At 39.5% G+C, this 25,398-nt stretch overlaps 1 protein-coding gene across 3 annotated transcripts in view; it reads right to left on the bottom strand.

The window, feature by feature from the left end:
* Positions 1–3,272: 3,272 nt before the first annotated feature.
* Positions 3,273–25,398, bottom strand: part of ITGB3 (integrin subunit beta 3) — a 91,855-nt gene continuing 69,729 nt past the window's right edge. For all 3 annotated transcript variants that reach the window (XM_058182089.1, XM_058182088.1, XM_058182087.1), the window contains 5 exons: positions 24,085–24,313; positions 17,993–18,093; positions 14,331–14,450; positions 6,797–6,963; positions 3,273–6,271 (listed from right to left, as the gene is read on the bottom strand). In XM_058182089.1, coding sequence (XP_058038072.1) covers positions 6,203–6,271; positions 6,797–6,963; positions 14,331–14,450; positions 17,993–18,093; positions 24,085–24,313 — 686 coding nt within the window. In that variant the 3' untranslated portion in view covers positions 3,273–6,202. The remainder of the gene's footprint in view (positions 6,272–6,796; positions 6,964–14,330; positions 14,451–17,992; positions 18,094–24,084; positions 24,314–25,398) is intronic.

Here is a 25,398-nt window from a genome sequence, read left to right on the forward strand (position 1 = left end):
CTTCAGCTTCGTGCTTCTGGGAGCAATGTGTGATTGCAGCTGTTTCTTCCTTTTTAACTACTAGTGGGGTTTGAACTGATTGGGTGGGAGCTTGGCTGTGCTCTGATTGGATGGGTTTTTTGGTGCTCTGATTGGCTGGGGGTGTGTCCTGTTTGGGTGGAGGCTTGGTTGTGCTCAGATTAGTCTGAGTTGCAGGGGGATTTGAGCTGGTGAGCTGCATTGCTGTTGTTTGGCTTCTTGTTTGTGGTCGTGCTACATCTTCATTTATTTATTTAATCAAATTTATTTAATCAAATCTTCAGAGTGGGTGTCAGTCTGCTGCATGTATGGATTGGAGGGGTTTGAAATGGCTAATGTTGCAGCTGCGGTCTGGCTTCTGGCCCTTGGTCGTGCTTCATGATCAGTGTGGGTTTGGGTCTGCTTTCTGGGTAGATGTGTGGTGGTGACATCCTGTGTGGACCTCGTGAGTGTGGGTCTGGTGTCCTTCCTCGTGTTAGGGACTCGTTTGTCAATAAGGGCGGGTTTCCAAATGGCTGGTAGGCGGGAGTATCTTCTTGTTTGTTCATGCTGTGGGCATTTTTCTATCTCAATGGCTTCTCTGTTATTCTGTTGTTAAAGTGTTCAGTTTTGGCGATAGTTCTGGTCTTTTTAAAGTCAATATCGTGTCCTGTGGCTTTAAGGTGTTGGACCAGGGAAGAAGTTGGTTCCTCTTTTTTGACTGAGTTCTTGTGTTCTTCAATGCGTGCACTTATTCTTCTGTTGGTTTGTCCAATGTATGTGGTGGGGCAGGCAGTGCATGGGATTTCATATACTCCTTGATTTTCTAATTCAATTTTGTTTTTGGGGTTTCTTAGGATGGTGGATATTTTTTGGTTTGTGCAGAATGCTATATTGATGTTGTGTTTGTGGAGGATCTTGCTGATTCTGTCTGTGGTGTCTTTTATATATGGGAGGAGGGCTGTGCCATTTTCTTGTTCTCTGTCTTGGATATAAAAATACCCACCACACATCTACCCAGAAAGCAGACCCAAACCCACACTGATCATGAAGCACGACCAAGGACCAGAAGCCAGACCGCAGCTGCAACATTAGCCATTTCAAACCCCTCCAATCCATACATGCAGCAGACTGACACCCACTATGAAGATGTAGCACGACCACAAACACGAAGCCTAACAACAGCAATGCAGCTCACCAGCTCAAATCCCCCTGCAACTCAGACTAATCTGAACACAACCAAGCCCCCACCCAAACAGGACACACCCCCATCCAATCAGAGCACAAAAAAACCCTATCCAATCAGAGCACAGCCAAGCTCCCACCCAATCAGTTCAAACCCCCACTAGCAGTTAAAAAGGAAGAAATAGCTGCAATCACACATTGCTCCCAGAAGCACGAAGCTGAAGCCTGAAGATGACGTGAGACTTTGTCGAAACGTCGCCAAGACACTTCCAATTTTACGTGAGAGAAAACCCGAATAACCAAAGACCTACATATAAACACCCGCGAAAACCTCAGAAAATACACACACACACACACATATACATACACACACACACACACACACACACACACACACACACACATATGTATGTATTTATGCAGGAAGGTAGGTAGGCCTTGGCATTTTCGGATCTTTTCCCATGTAAGGTTGAGAGTATCCTGGCAATGTTTCAACGAGGTCTCACTCGTCATCTTCAGACTGGTGCTACGGCTTCGTGCTTCTGTGAGCAAATTGTGGTTGGAGCTGCCATCTCTCTATAAATATTGGTGGGGAGGTGGGGAGCGTTGACTTTGTTGCTGTAAGTGGGTTGGTTGGCTGGGTGGTTGCATTTTGATTGGTAGGTGGAATGGATGTTTGCAGATTAGTCAGCTGTTTTGTAGCATCCTGGGTGGGTGTGGTCCTACTTGTGTGCCCATTAGTCTTCTGTGTTGTAATGACCTGAATAATGGGTTGTGTGGAAATGTCCTGAGTTCTGGTAATGTGACCTCCTGAGTCTTGTGCTGTAACATCCTGGGTGGTTGGTTGTGTTGTAACGTCCTGAGCTTTGGTGTTGTGACCTCTTGAGTTTTGTGATGTAATGTCCTGAGCAGATGGCTGTGATGCAGCACCCTGGGCTCTGGTCTGGCTTCGAGTCTGAGGTCTTGTCATGTGTTCATAGCATGTGTCAGTTTGCTTTGTGTGGGGATTGGAGGGGGCGCAGCAGCTGGTGGTACCAATGTCGTCTGGCTTCTGGATGGTGGTTGTATTTCATCTGTGGGAGAGTGCTATTTGGGGATGGAGAAGGCACGGGGAGGTGGAGGTGTAAGTTGTTAACATATGCTTGAACAAATCCAGAGGTAGAAGGAAACCTGAGAGACAAACTAATCCAATCCTGATTTTTGTTATTGTTAGTGCAAGATAGAATATGAAGAAAATGAATTTTTTTCCCCAAAATTGATGTCTGCACTTCGAAGTAGACCAGATCACAGGGATTCCAGAAATGATGCCTTGTTATTGTAAAGTATGCGAGAATCTTGAAAGCTGCTCAATTTTTTCTGTGTCACATTTTTATAGTAAACAAGATCAAGGCATATTTAGAGTTCGTTTCTCACGCTTCCTTCAGTCCCTCCTTAACAGCTCACTCTCTACTGCACAACCCCCATGGTTCTCACTCCATCCTCAAAGTCAGCTCTATGTTCCTTTACTGATAATCTCCCAGCTGGATTACTGTAATGAATTAGACAAATAGGTCCTTTGGAAAATGATTTGGAAAATTCCGCAGTTCACAATAGACAGATAGACCATTGGGTTTTGCCAATCCAATAATATTAGGCCAACATTTTGACATCTGCACAGGCTATTGGACCAGTTCCAAGCCTAATTTAAAATATGCATTCAGTCTATGACACACAAATAACTTGAGCACAGGTCACTCAAAGGAACATCTCCTCAGCTATTATTCTACTTTGACTCTGAAATGTTCAGCAGAGACAATCATTCAATCTCCTCTTGAATGGTTACCCATAAAGGGGGGGGGGCTTTTTGGTGATGACACCACTAGGAACTTTAGAAATAAATAAATGACTGCTGCTATTAATGATGATTTCATCTTGAAAGCGCTATGCTATTCTCTGTGTTGGTGTTTGTATTTAAATAATTTCCCCCTATGATTTATACAGTTTTTATATTTTAACTGAACTAAAAGAGAACTTCTATCATTTTACAGTAAAGCAAATACAATAAAAATAAAACTGAGAAAGATTAATTAGACATGACAAATAAATTAGTGAATAGAAACTCTTTATTTATGTGTGCCACAGGCACTCTCTTACTTATACAAATGACCACATTGGCCTTACTTTTAACCAACATTACGCAAAATAATTCTTGCCCTTCATTTTGATCTCAGTTCAGGAAAAAGCAGCCTCACTTCTTGGCCGCTCTCCTTTCCTTTTTTTTTTTTTGGAACAAACACAGTTAGGATTTCACAACTTTGAAAATGAGAATACATTGACTTTGGGATAAGGGAACTAGAACGACTGGGAAATCATAAAAGATACCTCAAAGTTGGTTCAGTGCAAATCACCATTCCAGAGAAAAATCTTCCTAGTATTTTTAGTAACAAATTTGTTTTCAACACTTATTAATAGGAGAATTAAATCTCATTTTCTTAATTACAGAAGCAGCTATTTCTCATGGAAAGGTGCTACTCTTCAGCCAGAGAGATCCATAGATGCTACGTATATTTATAGGAAGTATTAGAGCAGCAGAGGCGCTAATGCAGTTGCAGAAAACAAAAGAGAAAGGAAAGGCACATTTATATTATTCTGCTCCCAAGTTTTAATATGGCCGTGAGTCTCTAGATGGAAAGAGCTGCAAGATGAAAAGACCTGTTGAAAGTCAGGTATGACAGTATTTCATCCTACCAAATATCTTCCATGCTTTACCTATGTTAGAGACTCTATCATACGAAAGACCCCAAGAATTTAGCCAGGTTGTTTCAGCAAGTCGCCTCTGCTTCAGAAAACTTGAGGGAGAATTTTCTGGTCATCTAGGACACTCACCTAGGTGAGTATTGATTCCCTGAGTGAAAAGCAGGACCTGAGGAGTACCTATCCCAATTCTTTGGGTGAAGCATTGTTAAGCAAGTGGCAAATCCTACATAATATGTCACTTACGATACTTTTTTTTTTAAATTTGAATTTATATCCCGCCCTTCTCCGAAGACTCAGGGCGGCTTACACTGTGTTAAGCAATAGTCTTCATCCATTTGTATATTATATACAAAGTCAACTTATTGCCCCCAACAATCTGGGTCCTCATTTTACCTACCTTATAAAGGATGGAAGGCTGAGTCAACCTTGGGCCTGGTGGGGCTTGAACCTGCAGTAATTGCAAATTCTCTTGCAATACTGATGAAGAGATTTCTGGATTTACATGATACATGATATGAATTAATGTAGCTACCTTGTATTGTACTTGTAGGCAGCAAAGGACTCAGTCTTGTTGGACAACAGATTTCTAGACTGACATGCTGGTGATTAAATATGGGATCTCTAGTTGTAAAGCATTGTTCTGTGCCTGAGCTACATTTTCTTCCCAAACCTCCCCCATGAAGATCAAGTAGTTATATATTCATGCACTTAGGTGTTGATGTCCACACATTTTAAAATTACAGTTTGTTGACTGGAATCATAGGCTGTAAGACGTAAAAGGCCCTTTGGGCATCATCTAGTGCAACTCCCTATCCAGTGCTATTTCTATAGAAAAGACTAAATTACAGTAGCCCAGTTTATATACAATATCAATACAGTGAATTAATTTCTACATGATGCTAAGCCAATAAGAAAAATTCTACATTAGAACTTATCATGTGTGAACCTACCAGGATACTAATGTTATGTGAAATATTATCTAGGAGGGATATAATCTGAACAAGAGACCTAGAAATATGTGAAGTAAGCATACAAAATGGATTAATACAGAGTGCTTTTTTTTTTCATTAGAAAAAGCAAATAATCTATAAACACTAGGAACTCTTTCCTTCTAAAAATTAAAAGCAAGGAATTTATTATATCATAGTCTTGGGATAAGTATAACAAAAAGAATAGTCTAACAATATTGAAACTCTGATGTAATATGTAAAACATTGGATTTGAAAATATATTTTTCTTTAAGAACATGCCTTATTTCTGAATTCATTTGGAAGTTCAGGTTTGCAATTGCATTGACAGCAAAATAGAACTGGATAGGTTCCTAAGCCTCATAATGAACTCCTGTAGTCTAGGGGTGTCAAAATCTGGCCCATGGGGCTGGCCTGGAAATAGCAAAAGACCAGATCTTGATGCCTGTGGCAGCCAAAATGGGGCACCGGGGGCCAGTTTCAGCCCCCCCCTGCCCCCTGTTTTGGCTGTCAGAGGCATTGCGGGCCAGTCCTGTGCCCCCTGCCCCCTGTTTTGGCTGTCAGGGTGCTGCAGGAGGAGTCCATCCTATCTCCCCCCTCCCCCTGCCGGCACATGGAGGAGAACTACAATGCTGATCTGGCCCTCAAAGAAATCCAGTTTGACACCCCTGCTACACTCCCTTCCCCTAAGCTATGTTTATTAGGAGCAAGGATTTCTGAAGGAAATCCTGCTTCCTTGCATGTTCTATGTTAGATAGCAGTGTGCAAAGTGTAATGAAGGACTTTCAGCACACTGTTCCCTTGGCCAATCCATCCAGTGTCTTGTATTTTGGAAAGGTAAATGAAAAGGGCAGTAGCAACAGCACAAGCAACTAGCTGAACCCTTGGAAATTTTGCCCGGATGAGGGACTTTGGGTTCAGCTTGCAATGGACTTAGATATCATGAAGCTCCTCTACCCCAAATTTCACTAATTCACATATGAGTTAGATTATAAAGCTCAATAATCATGACCCCTGATTTTGTTCAGATAGAATCTTCTCTTAACCCTGGATTTATGCAGTGCTGTTTATACTGAAGAGCAAGTCCTGCTTTCTTCTTCAGTATACGAGTCCAGGCCGTAGCCTTGGGCAAGCTGAGGTAAAAAAGAAAGTCTTGAAAGAATCACAGTGCAGATACTTTCTTGTGACAGCAGAACAGTGAAGGCTCTTGAGCAATGGCTGTTTTGTTTGTTTGTTTGTTTAAAAAAAATCTCTCACACCCGTAACAGAGACAGTTCCGTAAACATGAGTGGAGAAAACCTTGGAAGACTGTAATCTCACGAATTCCCACGGTATGTGATGTTGGTAAAGGTGGAGGTAGCTCCTTTGTACAGGGGATTGTTGGCCTAAAAGATAAAACAGATACATGGTGAAAAATATATACTTGGCAACTGATTTAACAATTGCCAAGTCATCCTAGTAACTTAAAATTCTTTAACAGGGTGAGGTGATTCTTGGTGCTCTCAAAAGTCATAACTCCAGAATTATTTAAGAAGTTGCAACAGGCATATAGGTCCATGGTGAAATTGTATATCTCCTAGAAAGATGTAAAAAAAAGAGAGGTATTGCTCCATAGTATGTGTGTGTGTTTTCATAATCACTTCTGTACAACCATTAACAAATAAAGCAAAGGAGAAGGCAGAAAATCCTGATGCAATGACATTCAGGTTATTTTTCAACAACACACTATTGAGAGAATGCTAACAATACAACCTCAAGGTACAATAAAACATATTTATGGATGATTCAGAATCAACGATAGGTTGCTATGTCAGGGAACTAAAACAATAAATCATTGCAACCTACCCTCCACTTAGGATGAAGCAAAATATTTGCTCTCTGTCTCCTTACACTCTTCTAATATTCCTTACCGTGTCCCATCTAGCCCTGGCACGCTCTTCTTCAAATTTGGCAAATTCTCGTCTGTCATGGATGGTAATAAGCAGTTTCCAGATGAGTAAAGCAGCCAAGCCAATAAGCAAGATGGCTCCAGTTACGGAAAGGAGAACTACCAAGACATCAGGTCCCTTGGGACAATCTGTAGAAAACAGTTGTATCATAAAACAGAATTGCAAAGCTATAAATCACCCCACTGACCATTATATTCTTAACTTTAGTTCACCAAAAGATATACATCTATTCATTTGATCAAGCTGCTGTGCCAAAGGAAATCCCGACTAAGGAGTAGCAGTCAAAGATTACTGTTGGATTTATGAGCATATAACTAGTCAGAAACTATTAGAAGACTTATTCTGCAAGCAACTTTTGGAGTGCTTGTTCTCTAATTCTGTGCTATGAATACCTGGCACATAATTGTTACGATGGGTAAGATGGATGTTTTGTAGCAAGAATGAACCATTTATAAAATCTCTTTGTTTAGAATTTCACGTTCAGTTTACATGTTAGACCTTCCTTCATGCTAAGTGGTGGCTAATAGGAATAAATATAGAATCATCTGCATAAATGAGACCAGCAAACAAAAGTTCATTTATACTATAAACTCAATTGCCAGAACCAACCCCATCCACAGCAAACTTAGATCATGGCCTGATCTATCATTTCTGCAATGGATTCACTCCCGCAAACTCCACACAGAACTCAAACAACGGCAAGACAAAGGCAAATCCAACTTATACATTGACTACCGTGCTGCATTAAAAGAAAAATCTAGAATCAATTGCCCAACGCCCAACCCCCATCACCCAAAACATCCAACCATTCGTTGTACAGAACTTTCAACCAGCCGTCATCCAAAACTAGGTATGCACGCCTCTTATTTGCTCTATACCAACCACTATAGAACTTAAATGCAAACTGATAAATGCAAGAAGCATTGTAAACAAAATGCCTGAATTTCTCCTCTTGTTAAATAGTGGTACATTCGACATTATATTTGTATGCGAAACATGGCTGAACTCATCCCTCCCAGACTCCATCATTTCAGACAGAGAATATCATGTTTTCCGGTCTGATCGCGAAACCCACAGAGGAGGTAGAACAGCTATCTTTTACAAAAAGTCACTGAATCTAAAAAATATTCAAGTTGCACATAAACTCGTTCTTCCACAAACTATTGTCTGTGAACTGTCCCTTAACATCACACTTCACTTCTTGCTATGCTACAGAGCCCCTGATTACGACATTGCACATGCGTATATGTTAACCACACTACTAATATGGGCTGCCTCTTGCCCTTATCCTCTCATCTTCCTGGGTGACCTCAACCTACCTCTTATTAATTGGATAACAAACAAATGTACAACTGAACCCATCCATACTACCCTGTATAATGCTGTTACAAATCTAGGTATTGATCAACCAGTAACTAACAATATAAGACTCAACAACTGCCTTGACCTCATCTTCTGCAACAACACAAACTCAATTTATGGACTACAAATAAAAGAACCCTTTTCCAACAGTGACCACAGCATGATAGACTTTTATCTCAATATACGCCCTTACAATAATCTCCATAATAATGGTATACCAAACTACAATTTCAAAAAAGCCAACTATGATCTTATAAACACTGACCTCTCATCTCTTGACTGGCAAAATCTATTCTCTAACTGTATCACTGCTGAAGACCACTATAGCGTTTTCCTACTTAAGTCAATAGAGTCATTAAACTATGCGTACCACAAACCACCACCAAAGTCAGGAAAAACAAATTACCTATTTCAATAAAAAAGCTCCAATCCAAAAAAAAATATCCCTCTGGCGAAAAAACAAAACTGGCTATGTAACCAACTTCAGAAACGGCTACAAAAATATATGCCACCAAATAAAGATCGAATGCACCAAATACCACATCAAACAAGAAGAGGACCTTCTGCACACAAAATCCAATCGCGCTTTCTATAATTTTGTAAACAACAAATTTAAAGACTCGAGATCCATCCCACTTCTAAAAGGATCTAATGGTAAAGAATGTAATGCTGAAACAGTTAAAGCAAATCTCTTTAACACATTATTCGGCTCAGTCTTTGTTAACAGTAATGGCTCATACCTCAAATTCCCCAGTCATACCAACAACGATTACAATGATGTAACACAAATAGATTTCACAGAAGATAATGTTGAAAAGGCCCTTCGCAGACTGCAACCATCTCTATCTATTGGACCTGATGGACTATGTGCATACTTCTTAAAAAAGTTTTCCACTGTTATAGCAAAACCCCTAAGCATAATCTTTGAAAAATCTTTCAGGACCAGCTCCCTTCCCAAATATGATCACTAGCCACGGTCATCCCAGTCTTCAAAAAAGGAGACCCCAGCTTAGTTGAAAATTACAGATCAATTTCTTTATGCTGTGTCATCTGCAAAGTAATGGAATCAATCATCAACCAATCCATCACCCTCCACTTTGAAACAAACAACCTACTCTCCAATAAACAATTTGGTTTCAGAAAAATATTATCCTGTAATTTACAACTTCTTCATTGCAAAAACATATGGACTACAAATCTTGATCACGGCAAAGCAATAGATGCAATTTACATAGACTTCTGTAAAGCTTTTGACTCAGTGGTACATGAGAAACTTCTTCAAAAACTAAAATCCTATGGCATCTCCGGACTCCTCCATAATTGGATAACAGCATTCCTGTTTGACCACTAGGCAACTAGGCAACTAGTGGTCAAAATAGGCAGTGCCCTATCAAATCCTGCTCCTGTCAATAGTGGTGTCCCCCAAGGCAGCGTTCTAGGACCAACACTCTTCATATTATACATTAATGACCTCTGTGACCATATTATAAATAATTGTGTTCTCTTCGCTGATGATGTTAAACTATTTAACACTACCAACAATGCGGCTATCCTTCAAAAAGACCTTGACTTTGTGTCGGAATGGTCAAAAAATTGGAAACTCCAAATCTCAACCAGCAAATGCTCTGTCTTACACATTGGAAAAAAGAATCAGAACACTAAATACAAGCTTGATGGACATTACCTTGTAGATGACCTTCACCCTGTCAAAGACCTTGGAGTTTTCATATCAAACAATCTAAGTGCCAAAGCCCACTGCAACTACATCACCAAAAAGGCTTTAAGAGTTGTAAACTTAATCCTGCATAGCTTCTCTTCTCCAGAAAGATTACACTACTAACCAGAGCATACAAAACGTTTGTTAGACCAGTTCTCGAATACAGCTCACCTGTCTGGAATCCACACCTCATTTCAGACATTAATTTCAGACATTAATGCAATTGAAAATTTCATTTCAGACATTAATGCAATTGAGCTTGTCCAGAAATATTTTACAAGAAGAATTCTCCACTCCTCTGATCACAACAAAATACCTTATGCCACCAGACTTGAACTCCTGGGTTTAGAAAATTTAGAACTATACTGCCTTCAGCATGACCTGAGTATAACTCTTAAAATCATCTAATAATAATAATAATAATAATAATAATAATAATAATAATAATAATAATAATAATAATAATAATAATAATAATAATAATAATAATAATATTTTAATTTGTATACTGCCCTTCTCTCGAAGGACTCAGGGCGGTGAACAGGCAGATAAAATACAAATACACACAATAATTAAAAACATCCCTTAAAAAACTAATTTAAATGCCCAAATGTTAAAATAACATACTCCCCCATAAAATCACAAAACTTTAAAAACCCATCAAATAAAGATAAAAATCAGGCTAGTCCAGCCATACGAAATAAATAAGTTTTAAGTTCGCGGCGAAAGGTCCTAAGGTCAGGTAATTGTCAAGTCCGAGGGAAGTTCGTTCCACAGGGTGAGCCCCACAGAAGGCCCTCCCCTGGGGCCGCCAGTCGACACTGTTTGGCTGATGGCACCCTGAGAGTCCCTCTCTGTGGGAGCGTGCGGACGATGGGAGATAGAGACCGGCAGTAGGCGGTCCCGTAGATAGCCGGTCCTAAGCCATGGGCGCTTTAAAGGTGGTAACCAATACCTTGAAGCGCACCCGGAAAACAACAGGTAGCCAGTGCAGTCTGCGCGGGATAGGTGTTATGTGGGAGCTCGAACCGCTCCCTCAATAACCCAGCGCAGCGTTCTGAACTAGCTGAAGTCTCCGGGTGCTCTTCAAGGGAGCCCCATGTAGAGAGCATTGCAGTAGTCCAGGCGAGAGGTAACGAGCATGAGTGACTGTGCATAAGGCATCCCGGTCCAGGAAGGGCGCAACTGGCGGATCAGGCGAATCTGATAAAAGCTCTCCTGGAGACGGTCGCCAAATGGTCTTCAAAGGACAACCGACCGTCCAGGAGCACGCCCAAGTTGCGTACCTTCTCCATCGGGCCAATGATTCACCCCCGACAGACAGCCGCATCTGCAGCTGACTGTACCGAGGTGCCGGCATCCACAGCCACTCCGTCTTGGAGGGATTAAGTTTGAGCCTGTTCCTCCCCATCCAGACCCGTACGGCTTCCAGACACCGGGACAGCACTTCGACAGCTTCACTGGGGTGGCCCGGGGTGGAAAAGTACAGCTGAGTATCATCAGCGTACAGTTGGTATCTCACCCCAAAGCCACTGATGATCTCACCCAGCGGCTTCATATAGATGTTGAACAGGAGGGGTGAGAGAATCGACCCCTGCGGCACCCCACACATGAGGCACCTTGGAGTCGATCTCTGCCCCCCTGTCAACACCGTCTGTGTCCGGTCAGAGAGGTAGGAGGAGAACCACTGATAAACGGTGCCTCCCACTCCCAACCCCTCCAACCGGCGCAGCAGGATACCATGGTCGATGGTATCAAAAGCCACTGAGAGGTCTAATAGGACCAGGGCAGAGGAGTAACCCATATCCCTGGCCCTCCAGAGATCATCCACCAGTGCGACCAAAGCTGTCTCAGTGCTGTATCCGGGCCGGAAGCCGGACTGGAACGGGTCTAGATAGACAGCTTCATCCAGGTACTGGGGTAGCTGACATGCCACCACACTCTCTACAACCTTCGCCGTGAAGCGAAGATTGGAGACTGGCCGGTAGTTCCCTAAAACAGCTGGGTCCAGGGAAGGCTTCTTGAGGAGGGGTCTCACCACCGCCTCTTTCAAGGCCGCGGGAAAGACCCCCTCCCGCAGAGAAGCATTTGTGCATCTGTGGTCTCTTCCCAAAATTCCCAAAATCCTCAAAGCTTTAACCAAAGACTATCTATTATTGACCTCACCCCATTCCTAAGAGATCTGTAAGGGGCGTGCATAAGAGTACCAGCATGCCTACCGTTCCTGTCCTAATGTTCCCTTTGATTGTATCCAATTCGTATGGTTATTTCATGCTTATACTTATATATACTGTTGTGTTTGGCAAATAAATAAATAAATAAAATAAAATAAAATAACCCATCAGTGGCTTTCAAATAGTTGCACAATTATTCAGTTCTAACATCTTTTTTACAAAATGTTATTCTAAAGCTATCTGCTCTTCAGCCTAAAGGGGGTAGTTTGGCAAAAAGAAAGTATATCTTTGATCTGATCCTCTAAACATAGTTGGAGAAAACATCCTATTTTGTAATTAGAAAACTCTTTCTGACAGCAAAGTCAATAACAACAAAAGATGTCCAAGATGACAGCAGCACATACTTCCTGCAAGAATTTAAAGCGGAATTAGGGAAATCATTTACTTTCAATGACCCAGGAAGGTTGCTGGTCCCAACAGTTTGCATCCTATCAAACAAGTTTTGACAATTCAATTTTTTTCCATCATTTCATTTCCAGAAATTTTTCTAGTTTCTGAAATATCCAACCCTCCTAACTACCTCATTCTTTTTAACATTTACTTAAGGGGAAGAGAGAGGGTTTAAAGGTCCCAGGCTATGATAGGAAGCGTGGCAGCTTTTGTGGTTTCCCCATGAGGTATTAGCTGGATTCAAATTGCTGTCCAAGGAGGTCTGGCTAAGCTCCTTCAAAAGCTGCCTGAGACTCCATCGTTGTCAACCTTCTAAGTGCAGTCTGAGTCATCGGCCAAGTTAATACCCTGTGGTGAGGGTATATCATTTATTGCATGCTTTTGGCAACTAATGAGAGCTTTATCACCCTCTTTGGGTTTAGAACACACTCTTTGAAGGTTTCTAGTGTCCCCTTCATGCTCACAAGCACGCAGAAAGAGATTTTGTCTTATTGGAGTTTATGGCAGAGTCAGTGTCTGTGGTCCTCTTTGCTCATCTCTCAGCAAGCAGAGACAGGACTCGCATTTAGTCATAAGTCAAATATCAAAGCAGACAAATCCAGCAGCTGGCTTAAAAAAATATTTCCATCCATGAATGACGGATGATATTTTTAATTCTGAACTGAAAGTTGCCAGACTGAATCACTGCTCTTTAGTCAGAACCAGTGATAGGATTCAGCCAGTTCGCACCACTTCAGGAGAACCGGTTGTTAAGTTTCTGAGCAGTTTGGCAAACAGGTTGTTGGAAGAAATCATTAGGGCAGAGAACCGGTTGTTAAATTACTTGAATCTCACCACTGGTCAGAACTATATTCATGTTGAACTAAAATAATGTTGAATTAAAAATACAGAATCCTGCCATCTTTAAGAATTATTGAAATCAGACATACCGCTTAGGTAAATTTTGTTTAAAGCATTTGATAATTCTGATTTTTTCCCCCCAATATGAGTTCAGGTTGGGGAATGAGTTTGCCTTACTGTCATTGATCTACTGTGCTGTCCTAGGCTAAGGGGAAACAGGACCTTCCAAAAATTTCTAGCAATGATCTCTTTCTGAATTGATTGGTCCCTATTAATGATGATTGGATATGTGTCCTTCTAATCCTTTTGTTCTGCATATGTTAATCCAGAAACCATTTCTATATTGTTTTCACATGATTATGTATCAAAAAAAGTAATCTGAATGGAAAATCGTGAGTTTACTAATTTCTAATGAGATAGGAAGGATCTTTCCTCCCCTGCTTTTGAAGGAAAAAGGTGGGAGAAAACTCATTTTATAAAGAAATAACTGCCAATCTTTAGATGCCTTTTTTCCCCATCTCTAAAAATCTCTGAAGTCCCTGCTCCAGTGAAAATGGGGATGGGCATGGTGAAAGTTGGGGCTGGAAAAAGGAAGGTAGGATGTCAACTAGCTCTTATCTTATTATAATATGAACCACTTTTGGTTTTTGTATTCACGTTGAGCTTGTACAGTTATGTCCATAATTAGTTTTAAAGGTATTTAATATACTGAAAACCAAGGTATTTCATCCCATGTCTCAGTTGGAATCTGGGTTTTTTCATAGCCATATATTGTTCTCAAATATAGTACCTCTAAGCATGAATTTAAGGACCTCACTTGTCATTATAATCACCCCTCTCATAATTTCAAATTAATATGGAATACCACGCTGAGTTCTGGAATTTCTCATCCTGCAAAGTATCAACTGGTCATCCAAAATGAAGACTTATTTTAGTGGCCCTTGGCCCTCACCTGGTTCCTCAATAACATAGAGGATAGATTTGCCACTGGAGTCCTCGTAATATTGGAAGTACACTACACAGTCAGTCTCATCCTTGTATGTGCAATTCACAGCATCTTTCCCCTTGTCTCCTGCAGAAGAGGACAAAGGAAAGAACATTTAGTTTCCTGACACTATTCAAGAAATTGTTAGCATTTAGATCTAGATATGTCACTAGGGGTGTTAAAGGAACAGGGTGACTCTGATACATCTCACCATCTATGTACGTAAAGACTGTTTTGCCAGACATGTGTCCATTATCATTGATCTATGTGGTACATCATATTTTGTATCTGCTATTCTCAAAAGAAGTGTGAAAATATAGAAGAATTTCTTTTAAACCCCTTCTCAAGTTGCAGATCTTCAGCCATCATTCACTTCTCCCAAAATGATGGGCCCATTAGGATGCTTCACCTATAGGCCAATTAAATCCAAATGTATTCCTAGGTGCTATTGGAATAGTCGACATGATTGGTACTAACATCAAAGTTCCAGTTTTGCTGCAAAATATGAAGCTGACTTAATAGGATCAGCCTGAATGTCTTCTTCTGTTCTGCAAAGCTATGATAGATTTCTGGTTTTCCAAAAAGCAGACTAAAAATGAAAGAAGTTAAGAGTAGAGCAAAATTCTCAGGAAATCATATTCATTATATAGTCTACTTTCCAGCAACAATAATTTTGGATACTTCACCAACATCCTTTCATCCTTATACAGTAATATTTTTAACAGCGTTTTCTCAATAATTCTGGTCTCACTCTGGGTAGATAGAGTAAGACATTATTAAAAAAAAAACTTTCAATAAGGGGGCAGTGATATATCTGAAGAAGAAAAATTCATGCATATCTGCCATAAGCAATATCTTACACCATTATTTATTTAATCCAGGAATATGTCCAGAATATAAACATTTCATTCTTTGTGGGGTTATTTTATTCTTGATTGCTGCAGCACTGTAGCTTAATTCCTGACTTTTAAAACCTTTCCTGACTAATTACATGTAACTGAAGGGGACTCATTGACTGCTTCCAACAGGCAGTTAAATTGCCTGTAAATTTACTTCTTGAAACAGCCTCCTTTTATTTTAATCTTTATCAGCTAATTTGTACTATTTTATTTTTAGTAGGCTTCTCAGATATTTTATTGTAGACTGACTAGACCATTTATCTGGATCCATTACCAGTTGGTTTCAGGCTGGATTCTAGCATGGACTGCTGGAGTTGTCTTAATGAATAACCTTTTGTTGGAAGATAACAACAAATGTATTTGGATGGGTGCCAGTTCCATTTCCAGCTTCCTACGTACTGCCCTAGTATTCAGTCATTGGATTTTAGGTGGTTCTGGTTTCTGGCTGCTGCTCTTTATTGCCAAGATAGCCTGTAATAAAGCCTATTCACAACTTAATCATGGAAGGCAGCAAAGCTGATATGTTCCACCAAGATTTGTTTGTTGGGCATGGGGAGTTGGGGTATTCACCCACCTAGTTTTGGCATCAGCCACTGTCAGCTTTGAGGGGCAGACCAGACAGGAAACACAGGCAGATGAGCTAATTATATTTTATTGTAAAGCTATATTAACAGAATCTTGCAAGACTGAAAGTACATCCCCCCTCCTCCCATGCCCATGGAGTGTGAATTCAACTGAGCACAGAGAAAAGCCTTTATTGATTGTTTCATGGCAGTGGAAACAGTGAAACTAAATATGCCTTCATCCTTATTGTTTTCACATATTACTGGCTGGTGACCTTACTTAAGTGACCAATTTATCGCTAGGGAGGGAGGGAGTGGGAAACACCTTTGAAGCCATTTTGGATGCTTCACCAACATCTATTCCAGGCATTATCCAGATAAAGTTGCTTTCAGAGTTGGGCAACCTAATAATCAATCAAATAAATAAATAAATTGGGGAGCCATCTCTCCCAGTCAACTCTGTCCATCTCATGAGGCTGTGCAAGGTTGGCATGTTCTGGTTCCCGCTCTGACCTAGGAGGCATGCCTTCTCTTGCTGTGGCACCTGATCTTTGAAATGAGCTTCACCCAGGGTTCTAATAGTCCTGAGCCTTTTGGCTTTCGGCATTGCTGTAAAGACCTGGCTCTCCTGTGCGTTTGGGCCAGGAGGATAGATGAAACTGTTCTGTAATGTGTATGCATATTTTTATTGTTGGCCTCAATTAGGGGCTTATGTTTTTGATTTTGTTGGTTTGGGGTAGGCTATCACTATATTTATTCTTTTTTAAAAAAAAAGAAGTATCTTTTGTATGTCACCCAGAGCCACAAATTTTGAGAAAGGCAGCTTTATAAATATAAATATATATATTTTAAATAACTCCTGTGGCGTCAGCTCGGTTTTCAGTAATCTCTGGTACTATATATTATTTTATCTTTCTAGATAGGTTCTGGAGGTGGGAACTGATGGAATAGTGACTCTTAAACTAGCTACGAAGTCCAAAGATAAAATGCTACAAGATCCTTTATTTAATTTTTTTAAAAAATCATTATTTCTGATGGAATTTAACATCTATAGGAGGAATGTGATATCACTGTTCTATTTTTCTTTAATTATGAAGAAAGGAAGATATGCAGGGGAGAGTTTTCTAATATTACAAACCTTCTTCCCTATTATGTAAAAAAGCAAAGGGAAACAGAGCTCTGCTGAGATAGTTTGTCTTTTTATAGCTGTCTCCTTTAAAATTCTTGCTTGAATTCTTGTGTTAAAACCTTAATTTTCTATAATGATGAATACTGTGAGATTAACTGCTTCCAATCCAGATTGCAAGGACCAAAAGTCTAATATCCTATAATTTGGAAACACACACGTCTAATTCTCTCTCTCTCTCTCTCTCTCTCTCTCTCTCTCTCTCTCTCTCTCTCTCTCTCTCTCTGTGTGTGTGTGTGTGTGTGTGTGTGTGTGTGTGTAGATATACAGATAAATATAGATATAATCTTCATCAGGCAGAAGCCCTGAATAGGCATGGTTTATTGTTTAGGATGATGTTACTGAAACTGTGTTCAACACCATAGGCAGGCCTCAACATACAACCACAACCGAGGAAAACTTCCATTGTTAAGCAATGTGATTTTTTAAGTGAGTCCTCATGTGACCATGCCTGATTTTACAACACCTTTTTGTCACTAATAATTTGGTTGTTAAGCAAATCTGGCTCCCCTCCTTCCATTGACTTTGCTTGTGGGAAGCTAGCTGAGAAAGTCAAAAATGGCAATCGTGGGACCTTGCGACACCGCAACCCCATAAATACATGCCACTTGCCAAGTACCTGAATTGTGATCGTGTGACCATGGGGACGCTGTGTCAGTTGTAAGTTCAAAGACAGGTTGTAACTCATTTTTTTCAGCCTCATTGTAATTTTGCACAGTTGTAAACAAATGATTGTGGACTCCCTATATCGAGGGAGGACTCCCTATATCTCAAGCAGGCAATATTCACAGCCTAACCTTGGCTTTGTCATTGGAGACCTAAATGATCTCTATGGTATGAGTGCCTTCCCTTAACTTAGCAACTGAATCATCTGGAAAGTTTCTAAGTCAGAAAAGGGAGGAGGAGGAGGAGGAAAAAAATTTAGAAGAAAACAACAATAGTTTTTTTTTTTTTAAAAAACCTGCCATAGTCTTTACATACCAAGTTCCTGCACCAACTCAATCTCATCTCGGCAATTGCGGTTGCAGGTGTTTTGTTCTATCAGGATTCCTCTCTCAAACTTCTTGCATTCCACACATTCCCTGTGCAGAAGAAAGAGTCATGAGCAAGGAGAACAGGGAGCAATAGTGATTATTGCCGCCATGTCCCATCCCTATAAAACCAAGAATTTAATGTCTTCTCTCTAGTCTAGGTCTCCTCCTGCTCTCACAGCCCTATGATGTCTTACTCTGTTACCCAATAGTTTCTTGGTTGCATATGACTAGATGGGGCATACATTTTATTTTATTGAGGATGCACTCTATTTGAAGGGCTACCTAATCAAATCTGGTTAAAGAGCATTTTGAAAGAACATAAGAAATCTGTGTATTACATCTCAATAGCATTTGCATAGCAGTAACCACAATTTCCGTCTTTCTCAGTATGGTTAGATATAGCTATAGTACAGTTAAGTTATTATTTCTAAATGTGCACCATATATATAGCCCAAATTGTTGTTGTTGCTGCTGTTGTTGTTCCATGAATCCTAGGCTCTTGGTTCAAATCATTGAAAGTAACCCATCTGAAAAATTGTGATATCCAATGCAATAGTTACAGTAATTAAAATACAGTACTGTTCCTGCTGTACTTGACTTACTTGCCTCATTTTAGTGCTTTTTTTTTTTTTGGGTGAGGTACCATCTATTTAGTTTTATCATTACAAAACCTGGGAGAGAAGCAGTGTATTGAAATGAAGAAGCGAAATATAATACCCACAAAGAGAATGGCTACCAAGTTCAAAAAAGGATTATAGCACGGAAAGCTAAGAACCCCTTTGAACTGAGGAAATGTTTCATTTAGATTGACAAGTGAGTTGCAACTTTTTTTTATTCTTGAACAATTTGCACTGATGGACTGGGATGGTGAAAAGCCATCATTACTGAAGAATGAAGACCAACAAGGAAAACAATATCCATTGGTTAAGCTCAGCCTTTTTGGCTTAACTCTATTTACTGACATTGTTATCTCACTTTTCCCCCAACCCATAAATACCAGTAACAAAATAGATGAGCTTATGGAAAAAAACATATGGGAGGATAAATTATAAGAGAATGAGAATTATAGCAAATATAATGAAAATATATATAATGAATCTGGATTAGGGAAATCTAGTTGGGAATAAAAAAGGTTAGCAGTAAAGAATGAAAAGAGTTATTCCTTCATTGTTTCTTCTGGTACTCAAAGATGACAATTCATGTTCCTGAAATGAGCATGCAAATTTCAGAATAAAATAAGTCTAGATGCTGCACTTGAACAGCATCAAACTACAGATAGTTAACGTTCAGGTATTTATTCGGGGCAAATGGCATAATAAATTTTCATTAACAAACAGGTGTACATATTCATTTAACACATTCCCTCTTTAGTAATCCTACAAAGTTAGAATGGTGCTTAAAAAATAATTTTATAACTGGTTTTTGGACTATTGGAGGACCTCTAAGGATGTGCTGTGAATACCATTTGCACTCTTGACAGATGGCTTCTGACTAGCAGAGTCAATGGAGAAGCAGGCCGAAAGGCATAAGCCATGTTTATAGGATGCCTCACTTAATAACTGTGAATGATTTGCTTAATCATTGTGGCCAATGAAGTGAGGTCATAAGTCCTTTATGATTGTGTCTGAAGACTGCATGTATGGACTTGCCCGTCTTCTATGATGCCAAATTTACCATAGTAATCTGAGAGAAATAACTTGGCTTCCCATAGAGTCTATTAAAGAGTTGTATGGACTTTTAAATGTCCTGCTCTACCATTGAAATCGTATGTTTCCTGAGGAAACAAATGACTATATACTTTCTTCTATTGAAGTATGAACCTAGTGGAGATGACATATGGAACAGGAAGTGATATGTTATCAGGTTCAGTTAAGACATGGGCTACAGTCAGCCTCAAGTTCATATAAATAGAAACCTAAGCAGAAAAGGGAGAGGAAAGAAGAAGCAGAAGAAACAGATGATGAAAAACCTCTGATCCACTCTTAAAATTCTTTCCCACTTTGAACAGGAACAATAATACAAAATCTTCATGAGTAGAGGCAATAAAACCTATGCTGACTACAGTTGTAACTGCAACAAAATCATTCTAAAAAAATTGTACAAACAAGAAAAGAAATAAACAAGTGACAACATTCAGCACCCAGTGATTATTACAGCTGTGAATCAGCATGCAGGATACTGTTTCCTATCGATTAAAAAGAGCAGATAATAGTCCAATGCAATCCAGTGGGGAACATGACATAGGGCAGATAGACATGGAACAGGAAACAGAACAGAAAATAATGAGCATTCAGATTCATCCAGAGGATAAACAGACATATTAAAAAAATGAATACATGCCTACAAGTGCTCACAAGATAATGATTCTGATTCAGCAGGCATAATTAAGGGATGGGAAAACCCACAGTAAGAATGATGTGATCAGACCCCATTTCTCACACAATTTGGCTGTCAGCTCAAGTCTTATGGAAGGGCAGTAGGTGTGGTAGTAAGGCACTGGAGGCACCAATGGATTACTTGGAGAACAGATCTGCATGCAAGGGACAATAAAGCCTAAGAGACAATCCTAACCAAGATGACAAGAGCTGCAGGTTACTAGTGTGCCTACTGAAGCACTGCTGCAGCCACTTGACCAGCAATCAAGCCCGTTTCTGTTTAAGTTACAGCTCACACATGTAACATACAGATTTAAACTTTCTTAATTTAAACACCCAATCTAGAGATGTACCAGGATCTTATAGTTACCACCAGGAAAGGTGGTAACTTATCACACAAGAAGCAGCGTTATAGTGAGAGATTTTTATTCCTGATAATGATTTTATTTATGCAAACAACCCCCCGACCCACGCTTTGGTCAATAAAAGTAACAAAATTATTGATTGAGGAGAGATAGGCTGCCACTGCTCGCCTCTTCCTAGCCCCTCCACTAGCATCAGGACAGTCCAGCAGCAGAACCCTGGAAGGGAGGGGACTTATATTTTAGAGCTTGATAGTCCCAGCCACAGAATGAGCAGGCAGAATAAACAGATTGTTTAAACAGAATAAACAGAAACCAAGAAGCCCAAGAATAAAAGTAAACTAGCCAGAAATAAGCAAGTAGAAAAAGTGACCTGAACAGTAAAGACTCTGATGGAGTACAAATAGAAAATGGGAAATATAAACAATAATTTGAACTCTGTACAGCTTTGTAGAGAGAGACAATAGGGATATGAGGGATATAAACAGAAGAAATACAGATCATTGTATTTTTGATTGGAAACCATCCAGAGTTGGTTATAAGATGGGTAGCTATAAGAGAGAGAGGGAGGGAGGGGGGAGACACCACTGTTTTTCTCAGACAGTGATCCCTTTAGAAACTATACAGTTTGAACCATGGGACTCAGATTAATAGTGAAATCTTTTATCACTTTTTTTTTCCAGCAGAAAGAGACAGTTGTCCTCCATGTGGACAAAGTAATTGCAGATTATATTATTATTGCAGGACATTTCCAGCACTTCATATCATTTTTTTGCTTTCAGCAGAACTTCCTGTTTCCATATGACAGTGTAAGGATTACAAAAACACAGTGTTTAACCTATTTAACCTAACATCGTTAGTCCACATTAGCTTACTCTAAATTGTGGGTTCAACACTAAATGTATTGAAGCAAAAATAGAAAAGCCCCCCCCCCAAAGCTTTTTGCCAGCTGTAATTATAGTGACCTTACAACCCCTCCAAAAAAAAATACCTTTGTGCTTTATTTTGGTCATTTAACTTGTACTGTAGAATTGGTACCACAGTGCACATTATTTCACATTCATGTGAAAAATATGGAAATTGAATTGTCTTTTAAAAATAAATTTACCTATACTGTCTGAGTTTATATATTTTTATTAGAATATGCATTTTTGTATATTTTTTCTTGTTTTCGTTCTAGAATTTTCCTTCATAAAGCACAATTATAAACAGTTTAAAATTTTGATTCTTTCAGATTTGCCCCCTTTTCGGATTTTTTTCCTTTATTTTTTGCCAAGAAAACGTGGTTCTCATAGCTGTTATGCATGTGGGGGAAAAAACAAGAATAATGTACTACCTGCTCAGAATCTTCCTAAGTAAAGCAAAAAACTATTTAAGAAGTTGCTTCACTGCTAGGAAAGAAATACTATGAAAGACAATTGGCACAGAACTTTGTCAGACAAGTCAGACAAAGTTCCCAGCACTGTAGAAAATGAGTTATGGATGATACAGACAATTTTACTGTTATATAGTCATTTTGCAGTGAGATAGACAGCAAAAAATGTAATATCAAATTAACAAACAATTAAAATATTTTACCAGAAACCCGAGAAAGACATTTCAGTTAATTTTACAAGGAGGAGATACTGGTTTATGAATGTTATGAATGGGATTTAGACAATTTACCTGAGTGGCCATTAATAATGTCATCACAGGCTAGGAATTTGATTAAGATTGTTAAGACTTTGGAAGATTCCTGGGATACGATCTAACCCGATTTGAGCAGATAAAAAACAATTCAGAAAGTGCACTCCAATTTGTTCCTGCTGTTCACAAATATTGACATTCACAAGCATGGCCAGATCCCCACTGATTTGGAAATAACAGTCATTGTTTAAAAAAGATCTGAGGGATGATGACTCTACAGGCTTTATTCCCGTTGGCCTGTCAAGTATAGGCAGAGAGCTTCATTCCAGGCCCTCATACTACCAATTTACCAATCTTTTAGCCGAACAGTTTAAAAAGTTTAAAGTCTCCACAACTAATCATTACTTATTATGCATTTAACCCACAGCTCACTATTGCCACATTAACAGGAAGAGCAAGAGGTACAGAATGAAGGCAGTATTGCGTCATTGCTGTGCAAAGCCTGCTTTTTTCGCACACATGGTTGCACCTATGTATAAAAAGTTTTGACTTGCAGCCTAATTGTGCAACATTGCTTTCCACATTTGGATAAAAGCAGCAAGATCCTACAGATTCCATGTGTCAATACAGTATATTCTTGAAAATCAGGTGCAATCTTCAAAGACATTTATCGACTGCCATTATTTTAACTTATAATGGTTATCCTAGGAAGGTACTTGATTTTATTAAATACTGATATTAGTAATGGGAGGGTGGTTCAGAATCCCTGATTCTGAAAAGAATCATTACAAAATGATCAGAAAGAAGTTTTCTATGCTCCCTTCAGCAGCACATACACTGAAATAAGAAACAGGTTTGTAACACATTTCATCAGACCAGGGGTCTTCAACCTTTGCAACTTTAAGCCTGGAGGACTTCAACTCCCAGAATTCCCCAGTGAGCAAAGCTGGCTGGTGGATTCTGGGAGTTGAAATCCTCCAGGCTTAAAGTTGCAAATGTTGGAGACCCCTGCATTGGACAATGCAGAATATTTAGGACTTGTATGTTTATAACTATTGCACATATGATCATTTGAATTTCAAGGAATTTTGCTGGCTATGTATCATTATCAGTTATATCACTGCCATTGGATCTCTCCCTTCCTGAGTTTGAAATGTCAGCGTGGAAAAAAAAATGAGGAAGGTTTGACTATATTGTGCGCTTATTGAGTCTGAAAACCCAAACCTTTAGTACTTCTAAATATCCTGAATTTCAGACCCTGGTATTAGAGAAAAGCAGCATAACAGCTAGAATATAATGCACCTGAAAGTTTGGCACTATTTGAGAACAAACCTGTGCCAAATTTAATCTTTGTTTCATATATGGCAACCCTTGGGGCCCTCTTCTTCTATAGACAATATCACAGGCAGCCTCCTTAGTGTTCTTTGCTTTTGAGGGCACCATGATAATATGGTTAGAAGTCCAACGTTCCAAAGTGTTTTTGAAATTTAGTTCAGAGAACTAATCTTGAAATTAGGTCAGGAGTAGTCGGCTTTTGGGCCTGAATAAAAATCAATTTCTTTCCTGAGGAATGCAGGTACCATTACCTAGGATTATGAGTAATTGGTAAGTCCTAAGGCTCAAACCCTAAGAACTGGTTTCTTTCTCATGAAACCAAATCAGAATTTGGCACTTACTTTTTGATGGTGCAGGCATCAGGACAGGTTGGGCACTTCTCACAGGTATCTCCGTAAGAGCCAGGCTGAGTACAGACACATTTCCCACAGACGCAATATCCACGGCCTTGCCCACTGCACATCAGCCCATTGCTGGACATGCAGGTGTCTGTCCGAGTTGTACAGTTGCAATACGTTCCAGTCCAATCAGGGTTGCAGGCACAGTCTCCACAGATGCATTTCCCATGTCCTACAGTAAAGCAATCATGAAAATGGGTCTGTATTGGAGACCATGGAAGGGAAGGTAGAAGAAGAAGGGGATACTACTCAGAAAGCTTTATTTTTGAATGCTAAGATCTCAATTTTAGCATTAAAGGAGTCAGTTCCTTTCTACTTCCCAATCTCTCTCCTCAATCACATGGAAAACAAATATAAAAGTTAAACAGAATAACATACTTTCTGGAGATCATTGACCTGATCTTATTTTCTGATCCTTTTTTGTCATACAAATGTTAGTAACCGGAAAAGTTTCTTACTTTTATTACTTTATTATAGACAATTTCTCCCTATTTTCTCCAAAAAACTCCAAAGGCTTCTTCCAAAGATTGGCTTCAAAGCCTGTCAGGATTCCCTTCAGACATTCCAAGCAGGTCTAAACAAGTTTCCCAGGGCTTTGGAGAAAGACTTCTGATATTTCACCAACTCCTCATTTTATGCATACAGGTAGGGCTGAGTCATATCTCAGGATGCAGTATTGCATGTGTGTATGTGTGTGTGTGTATGTGTGTTTGTATGTATGTATCTATGTATGTATGTATATTTATATACACACACACAATTAATTAAGAACACGAAAAGTTTGAAAAGTCAGATTCTCAAGTATTTAAGGGAGACCTTTTTGCATATCTCATTTGAAACTCACCAGCTTCTACCCACTAAAACGTCTGTAATGGTACAGCAGGATCACTTATTTTAACATCTCTGTTACCATCTCAGAAAGATTGAAATATAATTGTTAATTTAACCATTGTAGATAGTGCAAAATTGTGTCTCTAGAAGAGTGTTTCTGAATCTGCTCAGCAATTTTAAAATGTGGGGACTTCAAGTCCCAGAATTCATCAGCCAGCAGACTGCTCTAGGATAAGGAAAGCTAAAGGCAGTGAAGTGTCTGCTCTTAATAGTAGCCAAATAACTAGGACTTGCCCTTGCATATACTTTGTTCAGCTGTGCACTGACCCTTTGAAACTACTGAAGCTGTAAAGTCATTAGAATCGGAACATTATTGCATTATGAGAGGAAAGCTTAGAGGCCTCTACGAAAAGCTGCCATGAAAAT

This window comes from Ahaetulla prasina, chromosome 4 (genome assembly GCF_028640845.1).
Source record: "Ahaetulla prasina isolate Xishuangbanna chromosome 4, ASM2864084v1, whole genome shotgun sequence".
Lineage (NCBI taxonomy): Eukaryota > Metazoa > Chordata > Lepidosauria > Squamata > Colubridae > Ahaetulla > Ahaetulla prasina.